The 20,863-nt window shown below is 38.9% G+C and overlaps 1 protein-coding gene across 1 annotated transcript in view; it reads right to left on the bottom strand.

Annotated features, from left to right (window-relative positions):
* The window catches only part of tenm3 (teneurin transmembrane protein 3), a 339,790-nt gene that overhangs the window by 121,441 nt on the left and 197,486 nt on the right, over window positions 1-20,863 (bottom strand). The window contains exons 10-14 of the mRNA XM_030056695.1: window positions 10,474-10,557; window positions 7,138-7,262; window positions 4,263-4,518; window positions 1,553-1,654; window positions 132-326 (exon numbers count right to left, since the gene is read on the bottom strand). Of these exons, the coding sequence (XP_029912555.1) occupies window positions 132-326; window positions 1,553-1,654; window positions 4,263-4,518; window positions 7,138-7,262; window positions 10,474-10,557 (762 nt within the window). The remainder of the gene's footprint in view (window positions 1-131; window positions 327-1,552; window positions 1,655-4,262; window positions 4,519-7,137; window positions 7,263-10,473; window positions 10,558-20,863) is intronic.

Raw genomic sequence — 20,863 nt, 5'->3', positions numbered from 1 at the left:
GCAATGAATTCACTCATTCATTAAAAAACATAAAGAAATAGCATAATAAAACACAATGGGCAACTGCTTGCAATATGGTATATTCAAAATAATAAATACATAAATATATGAACTATATATATATTTTTTACCTTCTTCACAGTTGTCACCCTTATAGCCAGTGTTACAGATGCAGGCGCCCATGATGCAGATGCCATGTCCTCCGCAGTGGATGTCAATGCACTGGTTGGATGGCACGTCGCACTCGGTGCCCTTCCACCCACTATAACACTGGCAGCGACCACGAGAATACTGGCCATTACCAGTACACAGCACTGGACAGGCAGCTGGACAATGCACGCACACACACACACACACACACACAGACACACACAGGGAGATGGATAGGATCGAAAGCAGGGTCACACAGGTTGCATGCTGCACAGCTGTCACCCTTATAGCCAGTGTTACGCCTTTGTTATGCCTTTGACACCAAATTCACCTGATTTGTTTCAGAAACATGGGAAAAAGGTAACTGGGAAATTAGGTAAAAAAATGACTGTAATTAAAAAACTGTAAGTAGAAAACTGCAAAAATGTTTTAATGACCAATAAACTGTATTTGAAATCATTAAAACTATATATTTAAATGTCAGGACAGTAATGCTGAATCGAAATCAAAAATCTTGAAAGACATCTGGACACAGCCTTGGACCCTGGATTGAATCCTTTGACAAGTAAAAAGTTACAAAGAAATGAACAGAAAATGACCAGTAAGCTACTAAACAATCAAATAAATAAATAAATAAATAAAACCCCTCTCACAAAATAGGCCCAATTTTGTTTAAAAGAAAAAAAAAAAAAATTACAAGACAATAATACCTATATCTCTATCTCTTTGGCTATCAGCCAAATTCTGCTACCAATGACAGATGAGTGTAATCAAAAACAGGCTAAAGCACAAGGACACAATTCAATGTGCCTTGTTTGCATAAACTCTTAACCTGAACTGATTCTAATGGCCTATTCTGAGTTTGACATTGTGTTATCATTATATTCCTTGGTTTTAGCATCCCATGATGGTTGTGAATGGTGATTCAGGAGCTTTTCCATCCTGATGCAATTCAAATTTCAGAGACACTAAGAAAATAAAAACATAAACGTTCACATATATCCCGAATATAATATGAGCCACTTCATAAAACCCATGAATTAAATGCTAGAATGAGCTTAATATCATGTCAAAAAGCCTTGATTATACACACTGATTACACAGGAAGAGGAAACTAATACCAGTCTTCACAGTGTAGAGTTAAGCAAATGATTTATCAGGCAAAAGGTCAGTCTATTCCTTTGAGAGACACAGGAAAGGGGCAAGAAAGCGAGAGAGAGAGAGAGAGAGAGAGAGAGAGAGAAAGAGAGAGAGAGAGAGCGAGAGAGAGAGAGCGCAAAACTGTCAGAGTCTGCAGGTCACAGTTACTGCTGGGATAACAACCTCCCACCAATTACTACTTCTCTGTGGGTGTCAGTGTGTGTGTGTGTGTGTGTATGTGCGTGTGTGTGTGTGTTTTTACCTCGAGAGCAGTCGGGCCCAAGGAACCCTGGGAAACAGTGACATGTACCCGAGAGACATTCTCCGTTTCCATGACAATTCTGAGGACACTCCATAATCGACTCTGATTTAGAGAGAGAGAGATAGAGAGAGAGAGAGAGAGGTGATGTGGAGGGGTGGGAGTTAATTGGGTAGGCTGGACATGCAGCCCACAATCTCAACTACACACACACACACACACACACACACACACACACACAAACACGTTCACACGCGCAAACAGTTGCCGTAGTTACAGCCATTCAGCCCAATCAACACCTTCTTACATCCAATTATCCTGCTGTCTCTCTCCCTCTCTCCCTATCACACACCAGCATTGGCTCTCTGCTAACTGGAACTGGCCATTTCCCGTGCGTGCACTCTAGTGGTGGCAAAAATACAATGTTTCCAGCTACCGCTGACTGTTTTACCAGCTTCATATCTGATGGCCTCGTCTGTGTAAAGGTCAAAATATACCAACCACTGGCTTATGTTATGTGAAGAGAAAGAGACTCTCAGACGCATTAGTGCTGCTTCTCACAAGGCATTCAGTGGCATCTTGCTGTCTGTATAATTGGCAACATTGGAACAGATTTTCAAACCTCTTCAGTTCTGGCTGGTTGAAGAGAGGCGACGTTTGGGGTAATGTTGCCTTGACTCTCAGGGGATATCACCCATCAAAAATGGAAAAATATAAAGCAGTCTAATGGAAATGGCATGTGTCTAGAGACTATGATAAGTAGGTGAAATTGAAGACCTGTCTCCTAAAAATTATCAAACAACTAAACCGCATTCTCAATTATGTTTTTGGGAGAATGTTTTTTGTTACAGATTACATTTGTTTTTAACATCTTACATGAATTTTTGCAATCACTAAGTCTGAAGATGCGCTGGGAGGCAGGTGGGGTGGTGGATGAGTCAAACAACCAATTTTGACCGTGGAAACCCGAGTATGTTACATGTTATGTAACATTGGCAACATGGCGAGGTTTAGGTTATTTTTTCTCTGCTGTTTAAACTGTTCATATTTCTATTTTTTATATATTCCCTGTTTATAGTGTATATATTACTTGCTGCTATTTATCATCTGTTTATACTGTAAATTTGCACATTGCCCACATCTATGCACATTGTATACATCTATGCACACGTTTTTTTTTTGTTTGTTTTTTTGCACATTGTTTTTTGCACATTGGGTACTTAGATCTTTAGATCTCTAGTGTCATCTTTTATTCTTTATTTTTTATTTATTTAATCTTGTACTCTGTGGATACTGCTGAAAACTGTGAATTTCCTTCGGGATGAATAAAGTATCTGTCTATCTATCTATCTATCTATCTGTTACTGTATGTTACCAAAACCAAGTGGTTTTTATACTGAACCCTAATAGTTTTGCTAGCTAAAGGTAAAGAAACTGGCTACAATGCCACATGACATCACATACAAAATATGTCGATTTGCACTGTATTTGTGATATGGCAGAAACAAACATAATCTGCAACAAAATATGTTTACGTAACTGAAAGTGGAGTATAGTTGTATGACAGCGTAATTTTCAGGAAACAGCGCATTATTTCACACATTTTCGACCTGCTTTGCTTTCCATAGTGGGCTATGGAGGAGCCAAAGACACTAATTATGACAGAATTTTTAATGTATAAATTAACCTTCTGTGCAAATACTTGTGTTAACCAATGCTGATCTGTTTTAAATCATGGTTTATTAAATCAGATGTAGTTTAGTCAATTATGGACCACAACAAGTCAGTGTTTTTATTATGAAGTTTTTATGCACAAAACTGCATTTACATGTTTGGATTTCCTGTAGAGCACTGACGTATTAAATTGTGAAAATGACCTATGATTTCACTGTTAATGCCCTGTGTCATAACAGAATGAAGAAGGGAGGAATTCATCTTACAAGTACACCTGTAGCTTACCGATAGTACAATATCACCATACTGTGCATCTGCCAAACAGGAGAAGCTGCAGAACAAAACTGCATTCCACAAAGGTAAAGTCTGGATCTCACAGTGCTATCTGTTGCTAACCATGACCTTAAATGATGTTTTGCCCAAACCAAGTAAGACTCTGACCAAACCAAAAAACCAACCAAACAAAAACACATGTAGACATGACTTAATCTGAATATGTCCCACAGTAAAAACAGAAACAATCAAACCTTCGAGGCGGCCTGATCAGAAGGGAGGACTGCCAGTCATGGAAGTTAAGTAACCATGGCGACTGCAATTTGCGTTAATGCATTTGCTATAATTTTAACATGTCAAATGGGCAGACTGTGAAATTTCATCAAAATAAGGCAGAGAAAATAGAAGAAATGAGACTTGGGGGGGAACAGTGGGAGAGGATGAAAACCAGCACATCTTCAAACATGTGAGGGTCAAGATTAAACCGACTGCAGCTGCAATTATGACTCTATTACGTTTGGATGGTCATGTATATACGACGAGGACAAGGCGGTAATGAATCCTGGGAAATGTTACATCTGAGAAACCCACTGTGACTCACTCACACACACATGCACACACACACACACACACACACACACACACACTCTACAACCCCCAGAAATGAAAATACCAGTACAAAAGAATTGTTTGGTAAAAACTAAAAATGAGACACACACACCTCACCAGTAAGACCTGGATGTGTCCGCACACTGCTGCAACTCACCTATGATGATAGTGTTGTAAGAGACTTGTTCTGTGTTGCGCCCGTCGTTGTAAAACGCCAGGTGCCAGATCCCCGTGTCCAGGTACTGGATGAAGCCGGCCTCGTGCATGTTCACCGAACGCGTGCGTCGCACCCCTCCACCGACCTCGTCCTCGTGTGTGCTGGCTGAGTGTGGACGAGCGGCGTCCATGTCACTCAGGGCTCGCTTCTCCTTGGAGATGAGACGACTGCCGTCCAGCAGCTCCACAAAGTCGTACTGGAGAAGCCACAAACACACACACACACACACACAGCAATTTTACATACTGCACCTTTAATGCATTACAAATCTCCCTATAATGTGATACACTCATGTATATATACGTATGTATACACACACACACACACATGTACACACATACATACATTAAAAGAAAACAAAAACCTTTTAATCACACACAGCCCAACCGAAACAATAATGATAACTTTGATGATGCTTTGATTTTTTAAGTTCCTGGCGAACACATTTTTTCTGCAACAAAATCCAAAATACACTTTCAGTCTGTCCAATGAACCAGAAAGCTTCCTGAGGTTTTTGTACCTTATTAAAACATTCTCTGCTTCTATCCTTCCCTATTAGTGTCAAGCACACATCTTTTTTCCCTCTTTGAACACACAACACCTTTCTCCAGATAGTATGAACAGGACGTGCATCTCAACTAATTGACTTTAATGGACTGTTACTACCTGTTATCAGAAATGTGTGTTTTTCACAGACACACACACACACACACACACACACACACACATATATCACTCTATACTGTAATTCTCTCTTTTTTCCCGGACACCCCCGTAACAACTCATCTCAACTTTCTGTTTGTGTGTGTGTGCGTGTGTGTGTGTGTCTGTTTGATTGGCATGTGCTATGGAGTTACCCACACAGCAACAGCACTTTTGACTTCACACACTGCATCAATGTCCATTTAAAAGGACCTCTACACTCAATTATAGTTATTATCCTCCAATACTCTCTCTCTCTCTCTCTTACACATACACACACACACACACACACACACACAATTATGCACAACACACACAGAGGAACATACATCAAGAGTCATTTATGGTAATTAGCTTGTACCAGCAGCCACACACCCACATGCATGCACACTCAAACACCTGACAACAAAGCATTTATCTCACACACTCAAATATACACAGAAAATGTTGCTGAATGTTGAAATGAGTCTCACAGGGCTGAATAACCCAGCTGCAGAGACCGGGTGCATTTAAAGAACGTTTGAGAACTTGGCTAGATTCTTCGAGGTTATGACAAGGAGACACACACACACATACACACACACACACTTTTGTCTATTATCTAATGTGCTATCGCTGTGTGGTAATAGAAGTGGAGCTCGAGGTGGAGACATATCAGGCTGTCCTTGACTGATAAGTGGATTAGTCCCTCGACAGAAGACATGATTCACTACACAGAGATGGAAGTTCAGTCATTAAAGGGCTAGTTTGGGTTTTGAAGAAGCTTATCTGTTTCATCACGAGCTGTGAACCCGAAAAGTGTTTCATAAAAAAAAAAAAAAAAAAAAAAAAAGAACACTTGCAGGGGGTTACTGGGGTTTTGGCATTTTGGGATCCAGAAGTTAGCATTTGTTAGCTGTTTTTGTATTTATTTATTTTTTTTACACTTGAAAGGGTGGTGAATTGGTGTTCTAAGATAGAGGTTCACAAATGTTTTTATATCGGGGAGCACCAAACAGACACACAGCAGGGATGAGGAATCTCATTTGATAAGATTTCATCCCAATGACCCATATGGGAAGATTTTAGTTGATTTAGTATGGAATTGTAAGACTGACTACTCTGTAGGTGGGGAAATAATCACGGTGAGAGTGAAATGTATTATGACAGTCATTCTTATATATTCTCTAGCAGGGCTGATCTCCACTGAATTAAATTATAGTGATTCATTTTACTAGGGACTCCCTGGAATCATCTCAAGGACAGCTGGAGCCCCCCTCAAGAACCCCTGGGGGTCCCCACGTTCTTTGTGTAATTTTGAAAATCTAACACTGTGCAGGAAAAAGCCATGAAGGGACATTTTTTAAACTAGAGATATTTCTGGATTGCAGCCTGGCATTTCTGCTTTTAATAATGCTCATGGAAGGCTCTGGCATCAAATGCCCCCCTGCCTACCTATATCTATCTATCTATCTATCTATCTATCTATCTATCTATCTGTGTATAGATAGACAGATAGATATATAGATGCCTCCCTCTATCTATCTATCTATCTATCTATCTATCTATCTATCTATCTATCTGTGTATAGATAGATAGATAGATGCCTTTATCTATGTATCTATCTATCTATCTATCTATAGAACATGATCACACTTGAAAAATCTTGGGTGTTGCATTCCCATCAACAGAAATTGTGCTGCCAGGTTTGCAGCAGGTCTTTGAGCCAGATGACTTCTCCTTTTCTATAGATTCCTGGCTCAGGCTGAAGAACATTTCATGTGATGTCTCATGTTGTTTGTGGAGATCCTGCATAGCGTCCTTGTCAGAGATTATGGTTTCAGAAACCAGAAATGGGATTAACACACATTGCCTATGACCTCTTTGTTGCAAATTCCATCTTTCTTACTTTCTCTCTCTCTCTGTCTCTCTCTCTCACTCTCTCTCTCTCTCTCTCTCTCTCTCTCTCTCTCACACACACACACCCACACATACTAGTATTAAATTACTTTTGAAGCATAAGTTGATATGTCTTTCATGTTTAATAAAGGGAAATGGCAGTGTTTGACAAAGAAATTTCCCTTATTTGAGACAAACAGGTAGGTTTTAAACATGTTATGTGTATGCATCCTACCTGTGTATGTGAGGGAGGAAGGCCCTTGCGTCCATACACCCCAACCAGGGCATCTCTCTGGACTGAGATGTTGAATTTCAAGAATTGGGGCTGATCGATGTATAGCTGGGACCGCCAAAAGATACCTTCATTGGAAAGATCAACAACAAACAAACAGGGGTCAATGAGCATTTCACCTAAACAACATGAATAATTGAACTGTGGTGCATGTCCTTCATGCTGTTGACTAACACACACAACAATTCAAGGTTAGACACAAAATTTGGTGGAAAAAGTCCTTGGTACTATCAGATTAGTTAAGAAAATTAAGAAAAACATATACATGTTTAGGTGGCACTTCATAATAACCCTCCCAAATTAAAGGTCAATTTGTCATTATTTAGCACTGTATAAACACATTTTTATTGCTATTTATTAAATACCCAGCATTATGTTTTTGCCTTTAACGATATATATATATATATATATATATATATATATATATATATATATATATATATATATATATTAAATATCAAATTGGAATTAAAAAAAAAAAAGACAAGGTCAAATGACCAACAGAGACCAAATAGCAAGAATAATAATAATAACAAACTAAAATTCAAAAATTCAGGAAAAAAAAAAAAAAAAATCAAGATAATTGCCAGAAAAAGACCAGAAAATTACAAAATTACAAAAACACAATTATCATAAAATTAGCAAACAAATTACCAGGAAATCAGTGAAGAATTTGTAAAGTAATTACAAGAAAACTATTTATAATTAGTATAATAATATATTAAAAATCTAATCAAAACAAAATTACCATATAATTACCCAATCAAAAACAAAAACAGTTATTTTTGCTCAGAGGATGAAACAGAACCTTTATACCAATTATCATTTACAATGGATTACCTATTGTGAATTGTTTTGCCATGAATTTATACATATATATATATTTATCCAATCTATATAAACAGAGATGTACACTCAGTGGCCACTTTATTAGGTGCACTTGTGCAAGCTCATGCAGTTCAATGCAACAGGCCCATTTATTTATATACAATGAGGGGGACAGAATATTGGAAACACCTCTCAATAAAACACAGTCCAGTCCAACAGCAGCACTAACTATGAGCTCAATGCCAAACATAGAAGTGAATGAACACCTCTGTTACTGTGACAACAAGAAAACCTGAGCATTATAATCATCATAAGAGTAAACTTTATGGCAGAGCAGTTGTATGGCCGCTGAGTGCATATAGATAGATAGAAAGATAAAGAGAATTCCTTTACGTCTTAAAGGCCATCACATCCTCATTGCTAATTGTTATGACTTCTGCATAATCCTAATAGTGAGGTCTGCACCCATGTGGACTCCACATGAAAGTCCACATGTGTCCCTTGTGGACAGAATGAAGTGTAGAACTGGACGGCCCTCACAGCCTTGGACTTCATGGGAGTTCACCTGTTAAGTCTGCTTGTCCGTAAGTGCAGGGAAGTCTATTTCTGTGCAGCTGCTCTAATGGCTGCTTGCTGCTCAGGGGTTCACCCAGGAGCAGGTGTTTAAAGACCTTCACTCACTCTCTCCTTGCACATTTGGTGCCTGGGCCACATCGCTCTCTTTCTCGCTCTCTTTGTGCTTCTCTCCTGCATTTTTTTTTAGCATGTTTCCTGGCTAGGGACAGGGTTTTTAACTTGTTTCTGCTTCCAACACATACTATACTCTTCGCCATACATACATTCAATATAATAACTTCCTACCTCAGTAATAAAGCATTAATGCACTAACAATTTGCAGTGTATAAGTTAATAATTCAATTAATTTAATACATTTCCTGCAAACATAATAAAAAGGTACCCACCATAATGTTCTAAATTGTTTCCTATTAATGTAATAATTATTACATTAATGGAACTTATTGCGCTTTACCATCCCTGCAACTTTTATTACCGTATGTTTGCAGGAAATATATTAGATTAACTGGATTATTATGTTATACAGTGCAAATTGTTATTACTTTGATGATTTATTATGTTGGTGGGGCAGTTATTCCAATGACACCTTGCATTCACACTGATTTCTCTAATGGATCACTCACACCTTGTCTGTGTCACTGGTATTGATTAGTTGTTTAGTTGATCATAATCACTTGTTGTCATTGTTATGACTTTAAGCCAAGTCATGACAGGCCCCCAAATCCTATTATTTTAAAGAACACATCAACCATTCAACTGGGGCCAAAATAGTTTGTATTGATGCTCTCTAAGGCACTTATTAACAATTTACTGACTACAGTAAACATCAATTTCAGTTTTATAATGCCCACTAAAAATATTCTTTTAGAGATTGACATGATATTTAATGTGCCATTTAATTATTTTAATCATGAGAATGACAAGCTTCATAGAAAACCATTTTTATCATCTGTTATGACACAATGTTTAAATGATTAACATTTCACAATGGATTGCATTGTTCATGTACCTATAATGCTATTTACAGCATTTACTAATCTTTGGTGAAGTGTAAAGACAAAATGATGATTGATAAAATAATAGCTAATACTGATGATTTCAAAATTTATTAAGGATGATGATTAGAAAGTGTTTACACATGTTATTTACATGCCTGCAATTGTTTAATATCATTTAGGTGAATATTTTAATAGTAAATTTTCAGAAAAAAAGAAAAAAAAAACTGTGATCCATTTTAACTCAAACAATCTACAGTAAAAGATTTGACAAAAGTTATTTTAATAAGCCGACTGATGTCATACTGCCTACACTGTATTTTTATGTTGTACAGATTTGGCCATTGTAGACTTTTGCTTTTCTGAATGCTGTGCAGGCAATATGAACCACCTACTAACCAAACACAAATCCTTTGTTTCACGTCCGGGGGCAGTTAAGGAATACTTAATTTTTAACTGACTTTATTGTTCATGAGCGAGGATTCCCATAGCATTCATCATACAAAAACGACACTGTGTTCCTTTTTAAATGCTCCGTCCCACAATATCCAGCCAAGTAAGACCACACACTCCTCTGTGCCTACCAACGATGTACACTGAAGAATGCAATATTGAAGGAGAAAGTAGAAACACTGGTTGGAAAGCCATGCAGAATTGATTCAGGAATGTAAACAAATAACAAATATCAGATTTGTGACTCCTGTTTTGCTAATGCAAAATATCATCTACAAATCTAACATTACGGGATCGCTAACAAGTGCAAGTGCTGTTCCCAATACTACATGAACAATACGTAATCACCTCCTTTTTGTGGGTCTGTGTATGTGTGCATGTGTGTGCATGTGTGTGTTTGTGTTTGTGTGTGTGTTTAACAACCCACCCGGTGGGACATCTTGTATAGCTCTCCTGCCCACATCAACTTCTCCTGTGTCTATGGTGTTGTTCTCTAGAAGAAACATTTTACCTGTAGAGAGAAACAAAAAGACAAAAAGACACAGAGAGTGAGACAGAATAACACTAACAAGTAATCTTATTTTTCGTTTCTTGTAATGATGTAATAGCATTAGTATAACAAGACAGTGTGGAATGACTGAAATCAATATATACCACACTTATACTGTAGCTTTATCTCCACTGAACTGTTGGAATTAGCAGATACAGCAGTGACCTAGAATGCAGAGGGAAGCATTTTTTCTGCCCTGAGAAACCAATGTTACTTTAAAGAGAAAAAATTACCAAAACACAGGATCTTATTCCCAAATTTTCCCACAGGAATCATTAAAATTTAATCTTGTCTTATGCAACCATACCTTTTAGAATTTTTATAGAAACTTGACTTGTATGCTAGAGTAAAAGTAGGGCTGGCTGAGGACATATCTATCATTGGTTTTACTAAGTGCGCTTCTCCCATAACAACTATTTGGATGAATTAATCCTGTGACTACTACAGAATATAGCTGTTGAAGAAATACTGAGTCCTTTTTTTTCAGCAGGACAAGAGGTTTCATTTAGTTGGCTATCAGCTACTATCATGTTTAACCCCAAACTCTTGGCACTGGCTTTCAAAAACCCACTAACTAATCTCGCTTCTTAAGCTCATTTCCTCTTCACACAGAAAAAAAAAAAAAAGTTGCCAACAAAGAATGGTTCCTCAGAGTGATGCCATAGGATATTCTTTCTTGTTCCACAAAGAACCCTCTAGATCAATTCAATTCAATTCAATAGTTTATTGTCATTATTATAAAACGAGATAACGTTGGAGCATTCACAGCATTGTGCAGTCATCATATAGTGCAACCAGTAAATATAATACCCCACAATAAATCGTGAATCCAAATAAATAGAAGTCTCCAAACATAAATGACACCATACAATGTAAATATACAATATACGCAGTTCAAAGTTCTGTTAACAGAGGAGTGTGATGTGGATGTGTGTGCTGCAGCAATGCAGAGTCCAGTTCACAGTTATTGTAGGTGTGTGGTAGATGGAGTGTTATGTGTAAGACCGAGTTGGGGAGGGGGGGCATGCTATGGGCCAGTCTGGTGGTTCTGGAGCTGATGGATCTATACCTCCTCCCAGAGGGCAGTAGATGAAACAAGATCTAGATCAGGGTTTTTTGAAGAACTGTGTTTTCTAAATGCTTCAAAGGCGTCTCAAAGAACAGAAAAACACTTCTTTGAAGAACCAGCGACGGTTATTCAAAAAGTAAGGAGAGAAGTTATATGGAAATAGCAGTTAATGCTCACTTCTTAAAGGAAAAATAAAGGTGACAACTGAAATCGAAAATAGTTCTTCATAGCAGCGCTATACAGGAACTACCTCTGATTTGGCAAAGAACCATTCAGACTATGATTCTTTAAATCATTTTCTTTGAATGGTCCAAAGATGCTGTTGCCCATAGCAGCTAGTCACCATTACACTGTTTGTTCATGGTGAAACATTTCTGTGCTCATTGTCTTCACTCATTTAATTGTTGAACAGTTACTAAGGTAACACTGAATAATTACTTTTGAGGACATACTTTAATGGAATCACACAGACTTTTGAAAGATCCATTTCAGAGCCAGTATTATTACGGGTGTTCCCAACATCACCCAATAAATTCTAAACTTATGTGCATAACATCATGCCAATGGGCAGCTAACCATGCTAGCGTGAAAACAGCTTAGCCAGCTGTTCAGAAATTGAATCATGCATACAAAAAAATCATCGCAAGAGTCCAGGACGGTGAACAACTGCCAGATGAAAGGATGAATTAAAGCTACTTTCAAAGTCAAAGGACAGATCTTTGTATGTTGATCCCCAATTGGTGTCCTTTTTTCAGCTTGAGGCACTGGCTGCTCTTTCCACGTTTTTACTAAGCTGTCTTTGTGCCCCACAGGAATGTCAGGCCATTAATCTGTAACTCTCCAAATAAACTAAGTGTGGATATAATTACAAATCTACTTCACCTGACTTTTACCCGATGTACCCTGGGTTTCCAACATCGCCGTTCACCCATAGCTGCTACCTCTAAGCTAAGTATCTAAGCTTCTTCTATTCATGTGCCTCATTTACACCATTTTCCCATGGTACAGTGACTGCTATGAAAAAAAAAAAAAAGCCAGGTCTTAATGTGGTGCTGACGAACTCAGGTGGGACACTAGGTTGCTGGTCTGCTTGCGTTCCCTAATCCCCAGCTTACCCTAAATGCCCTTCCATGTGCACATTCAATAATTAATTATTCCTGACTTGTTCACCTTCAAGTACAAAGCCAGTTATATATACAGTCTCCTCTTGCCTAGCAATTAATGATCATTTTTCTCCACTTACTCTGAATTGCTGTTGGCAGTGACTGTAATACTTGCTCATGCTGCCAAGTGTAATGTCCTTGGAAAAGGCTCACTTTGCTCTGAGGGAAGCTATTTGTGAACACACAAGACATGTAGGGTCTTCACCTGGACACTGCATAAGGTTTTGGGGTGATGGCAGCTAGAGTTCTCTGTGGGTCTAAAAATCTGAGCATGGCCCAGGTGAACTAAGGCCTTAGCCTGGCCTAATCTGGCAACTGGGGGGGGGGCATTCAAAGCACCGCCTAAAAAACAAGCCCAACTGGTAGGTTTAGATAGAAACAGAGAGAGAAAATGAGAAGGTCAGTTAGTGCAGCAGAGCAGTGGATGGACGGGGTGCTGGGCTGATGAATAGAGAAGAGACATTGCAGCACTATGCTCACAGAGCAACAGAATGAGACACCAGGCGGCACACAGAGAGAAAGGATCTAACTGTCCATTGCATTTCATGATGAACACAGCAGAAGGATTGATTTGTTTCCCAGTCACATATGCATACAAACACAGTTACAGCGATGTTCAGATTTTTTTTTTTTTTTTTTTTTGAAACCAGACCAAACCCATGGCAAAAACCTTAAACCACAACGTGACCCGAGCTTGTCATGCTCGGGAGTGTCTCGTTCAGCTCAGGCTCGGGGCACTTTCACACCGATTGCCATTTTCATCAGGTCCGGTTAATGTTCACACAGAACTGTGTCAACGTACATGTAGGCCCATACAGACACCCATATAGAGGAACTGGACATTAAGCCAATCTTATAATGCTGATGCCTCCAAAATTCAAATTTCTTTCTAGGATGGGACAGTACTTCCCACTGTATGACCTAAACATTCTCTCTTACTTAATCATATAAATCCACATCAATGAATTAGTACCATTAGTCTGAATTATAACACAGCAATATCGCTAAAATTATGCACCCTTGATTTGTAACTGTACAACTGTAACTGTAATTGATCCTGTATGTACACATGGCTGTGTTAATGTGCTAGAAAATGATTTTAAGGCTGCAGTTAAGGTTGGGTAAAAGTTAGGTAAGCAAAAAATAAATAATAATGATAAAAAAAAAAGGTTAAGCTAGTTTCATTTAGGCAGCAAAAAATTTGATTTTCACTCCCAATAGAAAGCTTGCTAAAATGTGTAGGGAACTGAGTCCAGGTTGTTAGAAGGTTGAAGGTAAATGTATCGGCCTACTGGTCCACTCCATCCTTCAAACCCTGTACTTTTCACTGCACTATTTCAATGTCAAACTACTTTTGTCTCAGTAACATGAGCTCTGGTCCCTGTTTCACTTTATTAATGGAGTATAATATATAATTGCTGGTGCATAATTTTTTGCCTACTTAAAAGTACAAATGTGAAAGAACATTTCCCTCACTCAAATTTCACTGCACTCAAATGAAGCTGGAGTTCTATCCACTGTGGGCAGTCCAAATGTTTGGCACCTCTGGGTGCTAGATTTAGATAAAGCATTCTTTAGTCTCTGTTGTACAAAATGCTATTTGAATGGTCCTATTCAAAGTTTTAAGTTTAAAGCTTTAAGCCATGCATCTGGATTATGAACGAACATGGACTCAGATGTGCATGTGTGTGTGTGTGTGCATGAAATTTATTTTTTTTAGTCTAGACATTACACATAATGAATACAACATTATGAACTGCAATGTGTGACATAAGCACAGTCCACACATCCAGATCCATAAACACACTGATGATTAAGCATAAGCACATATTACGTCCTGTACGTATCAAAGACTTACTAACACACTGTCTTTTTCTCTGTCTTACACACACAAGCATTCTGTGAAACTGAAATGTATGTCAAACACACTTTCTCTTCTCTTACAGATAACACACACACGCGCACACACACACACACACACACACACACACACACTGCTGGCCTCCCTAGAAAGCTGTTTCAGTGGGCTTGTAATAGCAGCTGGGAATCATTACAGGAAACAAGAGAACTCCCTATACCACACCTCATTGTATATATGTGTGTGTGCATGTGTGTGTGTGTGTGTGTGTGTGCATATAATTGCGAATGTGTCTGTGTGAAAAAAGTAGTTTCACATACACACTCCACTAAACAACCACTCTCTTTCGTACGTATGCGCACACACACACACACACACACACACACACACACACACACACACACACACACACACACATACAGCTGCAGTGGTCATAAAATGAGCAGAGAAGGACCAATCTCCAGTTTCTACTGTTTGAAGAAGCAATTAGGAACAAATACTTCCCTTCTCTTCCCTCTCCTCTGTTTCTCTCTGGTTCTGGCCCTTGCCCCCCCACCCCCCACCCCATCTCTCCCCCACCAATAGCTCACCTCCCACCTCCTCAATCTGTAATAAAGAGAACAACAAGAAGTGGGCGTGCCTGTGGGGTAACCAATATGTCGGCAGCTACATACTGAGTCCCATGATGCCTCACAAGGCCCTGTTGGAGAAACAGTGGGGAAAAAAAAGAAAAGTGCATGGCCTGAGTGAGACGTGGGCGTGGTCCAATCAGTGTGAGAAGGTGCTTCTTAGGCCAAGACAAACCTTGCATCAAAATTTTGTCGTTTTATGCTAATCCACTGTGAGGTTCTGAGCCTTTTTATGATATGCCGTGCCCATTGCCGCACCTACCTTTGGCCATGGGACACAAAGAGTTAGCTATTTCTTCTTTGACATCCATCTGAGCATCCATTTGGAAGTTATGCAACTGTGTTATGAATGAATGAATGGACGCAAACCAATTTATAGTCACAGTAGGTTTTTTTTACATTTTGCACTGCAAATACTCAAAATCTTACCAAGATTATTTGTCTTATTTCAGGTCAAAAATGTCGTATTTCTAGTCAAAATATCTCATTACACTTAAAATAAGACATGATCACCTCAGAAGTAACTTGTTTTTAGACAGTTGTCTCTTGTTTCAAGTGAAAATTTGCTTGAAACAAGTGAAAATTTGCTTGTTTCATTGGCAAAATTTGTTTCTAGCTAATTTTAGTGAATTTTCACTTTTTCCACTGGCAAATTTTACCAATGAAACAAGCAAATTTCACTTGTTTCAAGTGAATTTTCACTTGAAACAAGTGAAAATTGTTTAAAAACAATTTACTTCCAAGGTGATCATGTCCTATTTTAAGTGTAATGAGATATTTTGACTAGAAATAAGACATTTTTGACTTGAAATAAGACAAATAATCTTGGTAAGATTTTGCGTTTTTGCATTTTGTTTAATGTGAAGTCAAATTCCTTGGCTAATAAATGTGATCCCTTTTTGCTATTTCTCTCACCATCATTTATCTCCAAAGGAAGTGCTGAGAAATAACAGGCTTATTGTTTTTGCCCGTGTGGAGGCTGCTGCTTTCTGCTGATGTCTCTTTCACCCTTAATTTAACTGCCAGAGATCACCTCTCAGACAAATTCAACAGAATGACATTAGGCTTTAGCACTTGCCATGTGTTTTATTTATTTGCCATCCTGTAAACAAGGAAGAGAGATAACCCAGCCCAGTGCATCATTACTATCAGCAAATTGAGACGGACTGAAAGAGGAAAAATACATGTTGTTCTACATTATTTTCACAAACAACGCTTTCTTTAAACTGACAAAAAAAGGTTATGAAAATGTTTCTGTAACCTGCTGTATTTTCCCAGTTGGGATTCAAGCCTTCCAGTGACTTCCAGGCTTATCACCCACCCTGACCCTTCTCTTTCATTTCTGTCAGTTTAGGTTTGCCAAGGGGGGTGGGGGGAGGGAGAAGAAGAAATGAGTGACAAAAAAGAAGAGGGGGAGAGAAAGAGAGAGACAGAAGAGGGGAATGAGGGCAATAGAGACATTAAATTGAAAGAAAATGGGAGACATGTTGCTCGATTGCTGTCTGTCAGGTAGACAAAGACGCAGCAGAACAAAGATATTGACGCGTGTGTGTGTGTGTGTGTGTGTGTGTGTGTGTGTGTGTGTGTCACCTTAATAAAAGCTTGGTTGGCCGGATGAGGTCAGCTTTTGTCAGACTCATCTAGCCAACAAAGCCTTTATTAAGGTGACACACGCATGCACGCGTGCACACACGCACACACGCACACACGCGCACACACACACACACACACACACACACACACACACACACACACATGCATGCACACGCACACGCACACAGTAAAAGCAGCTCTAAGGTTATAACCCTCACTGTCTGTCTTCTTTGGACAAAGGGGCCAATGGTCAATATTTTTGGAAATATCTTTGAAATGGAATATTTTAATGTAAAAATAATTATGATTAAGAGAGTGATCCAGTGTTCCTAAGGACTTTGTATTTTGCTATTTTGCACTTATTTATAACTTATTTTATCCTGTTTCTATCTCAATACCTATCTATCTATCTATCTATCTATCTAATTGCATTTTACCCCATGTTTCTGGAAAAAACCAAGTATATCTGCACAGGTCTCAAAGGGTTAAGGGTTAAGGGTTAAGGGCCCCTAAAACAACAACAACTAATGACCCAATACAAACTTGTTTCCACCAGTGGCGGATGTAAAGGGTAGTAATTAATTTATAGTGAGGTTGCGTGATGTAGCCACCACCCCCTAACAAAACTCCATGCCATCTCTTTTGCCACAGTAGGATCTTCACATATCACATTAATATGAACTCCTGACTCAGCATTCAAGAGTTATAGTAATGTCAAGAAAATGTTTTTTCCCCTAAAAGCCTGTTAGTGTTTTGTCCCTCATGTCCAAACAGGCTTGAATAAAGCTGTTTTTGCTATTTCAAAGTGAAGTGCTAATCAGGGGGTGTTTGGTTGCTCAAGGCTGAAAGTGTGTGTCAATGAGATCTTGGGTATGTGACATGTCTTTGGCTCGTCCATCTCAAACTCTCCGCATTATTTCAAATTCAGAAGGTTTGTGTAAATAGTAAGTTGATATTTAATGGTAAGTCAGAAGTGAGTTGACCTACAACTGGCAGGAGCTGACACAATTTAAAAGCCTGTATTCTGCCACAGAAGGTCTTTCTGCGTGATTTGCATTTTTTAAACCTTTTCCTCTGCTTCTACAACTTTTGCATGTTGTGTAATTTAGTGGATGGCTTATTATACATACATGTCATTGAGAGGACAAAAAGCAAAAGGTGTGTGAGTGTGTGTGTGCGGTGTGTGTGACTGAATGATCAAATGAAAGCTGGAGTGTGATTAAGCAACCGTACTAAAAACAAATTACAAAGTGATGGTAAACCCCATTAAAAACAGGGATTTTCTTATTTAGCATTATTCTTTATGAACAATCTTGCCGAATGTGAAAAACTGTTCAAAGTTTAAGGTTTTATGTTTAGAGTTTTAGGGGCTGTGTTTTAGTAAAATTTGGAACCCCTTTCCCCTGTGTGTTAAAAACAGTGTTTTTTGGTAATTTGTGGTCATAAATAGGTGATTTTCAAAACTTTCCACCAATGGGATTTCTTGAGACTTTTTTTCCTCACTCAGGACAAACTGAGGATCCAAAATCAGTTGAGTTTGCTTCTCTTGCTATTTGTCCTAGGTTGACCCCAATTTTGGCCTAAAATTACTGGACTATGATGCCATCACTTACTAAAGCTCTCTATTCAGATTGAAGCTTTTGCTAGCCACTGCTTTTTTCACTCTGATATAATCCTCGACACGCTGTGCTAACAAGCTACCAGTTATTATAGGTATGATCTGTTGGAAGTTAGCGCCTGCTAGCACAGGATGGCACATGCATCAGTTTGTTTGATTTAAGAGTCGATCAAACGAGGGCAGAGTTCCCCCAGCTCCTGCATGTGAAATTCACAAAGTAAGGGTCAGGTTTTTTAATCCCCAGCAAAACTGCTCGTCTGAGTCAGGAGAAAGAACGACCGCCTCTCCCTGTGTGGAAAAGATCCTCACATAGTGTCATGATGTCTTCCACATCGAATGGTGTGTCATCCTCAAGCTCAAGTATATGTGATGTACATGTGAAACAAGGGAATGAGTGAGTAACCTGCTGAGCAACCTGGCCAGCCGGTGTGTATGGATCTTTGAGTCAGTGTATGTGTTTCTGTTTATATAGGGTTTGTATAGCCTACAGTTGCTGTTGACCACAAAGGTAAAATTTAATGGTAGAATTTCTGACGACTGTGGTCACTAAAGTCTGTTTATCCTCCCATTTTACTCACAAATCAATAGTTTTGATCAACTAATTACATTCTCAAGCCACACTGACGTTCAGTAACTCATCTGAAAATTTGAAATGTCTCAGTTCTAGGTGAAGGAGCGATGTCTTAGGGTAAATTTGGTATGGCCACGACAAGAAATAACTACGGCGACACACACAACAGTGTCACACAGCTGCAGCCGTGAAGCACTGCTCTGCCTGCCCCCGTGTTCTGCCGGGGTTTGTGCGCTGAGGGGAAAATGCAGGCTCATTATGGCGAGTCACGGCACCTCCAGGGGCCACCAGCTACTTGTTGCCACTCTCCTCTGAAGCCAGCGACCGTGATTTTAGAGAGGTCTCAGCAATAAATAAGAGACACAGGAGAGAAAGGCTGTGCTATACCTGCCACAGCTTGGTGTCACTAAACTTGGACTACTGAGGGGTTAACACTGGGACAGGAACAAGAAGAAGATGGTTCCAATTTTATTTCCCCTCTCATTGGATTTGCATTTCATTTAGTTACTTAACCCTTTATAGGGCAAGTGACTATTTTTGGTAATTTCAGAAATTTTAAATATCAGGCCCATCCCCTGTCTCAGTTAGTTCAATAATCATTTGGTCTTCACCCAGCCAATCAGCAAAGATCGCTCTACATCCCAGGTCACATGATTGTGGCATTTTACCAATCTCATTGGCTTTGATTTTCTATTACAAAATGAAAATTTTAGAAAAAAATTATATAAGTAATCAAGTCCTGTCATGTTCTCTAATAACAGTCTAGGGTTGTTTTTTTGAATTTCAAAGTATTTCAATGAGTGCCCTATAAAGGATTAAGCACAGAGGGGTTACAATTTTCATTTCAATTTGACTGGATTTATTCATTTTTATTTAAATCAATGTTACATAAAGAAAAAATAACAGCGAAGTTGTCATTCCAGTGACAAATACTTTAAAATCCAAATGTTTTAAATTAGATTGTTCTACTGGGGCTCCATGCAACTTTATTCTCTAAGTAAGGTAAATTAAACATTTGTTCATTCAAAACAAGGTTTGTGTTGGTGTTTCTTAAACTGTCAGTTTTTCACACTGCAATTCAAATTTAAATCTGACCTGAATATTGGTTATCTGCATTCTTTGTTACTACTAATTGGTATCAGCCCTAAAATGTCAGTATAGGTGGATCCCAGGCACAGATCCAGCATGACAGTGATGGTAAAGCACGTCATAGGAAGAGAATATAGTGGGGGAGTGTTAGCAACTTCATATAGTGTTAGGAGGTGGATAGTGTGACAAGCCCCTTCTCAAGGACATGTACACAGAACCACACAGGCATGGAAGCACACACACACACACACACACACACACACACACACACAAAGAGTCACTGAGGCGTTTTGAAGGTGCCACTTTAAAGCCCTGATTCATCTAGGCCATTAGCCATTATCCCCTGTGTGTGTGTGTGTGTGTGTGTGTGTGTGTGTGTGTGTGTGTGTGTGTGTGTGTGCGCGTGCGCGCGCTCAGGCTATCTTTAGACAGTGCAGTGTAGAATTGCTTTAGCTGAAAAGCCACTTCTCACTCTTTCTTCACCTTCAGCTCTGCCATACCACACTTTTTTTCCTCTGCTCTTGTTCTTTATTTTCTTATTTTTTCCTACTCTCTCTGCTTTCATTTTGCTTTTTTCTCTTATCTCCCTCCTTTCACGACTTATGCCTCTCTTTCTCCTCTCTTCTTCACTTACCATCTTGTTCTGTAAAAGAAACTTGAGATCTTACCAAGCGTCA

The sequence above is a fragment of the Myripristis murdjan genome, chromosome 1 (genome assembly GCF_902150065.1).
Source record: "Myripristis murdjan chromosome 1, fMyrMur1.1, whole genome shotgun sequence".
Classification (NCBI taxonomy): Eukaryota; Metazoa; Chordata; class Actinopteri; order Holocentriformes; family Holocentridae; genus Myripristis; species Myripristis murdjan.
Note: the sequence above shows the minus strand (reverse complement) of the source record. Positions and strands in the feature narration are given on the sequence as shown.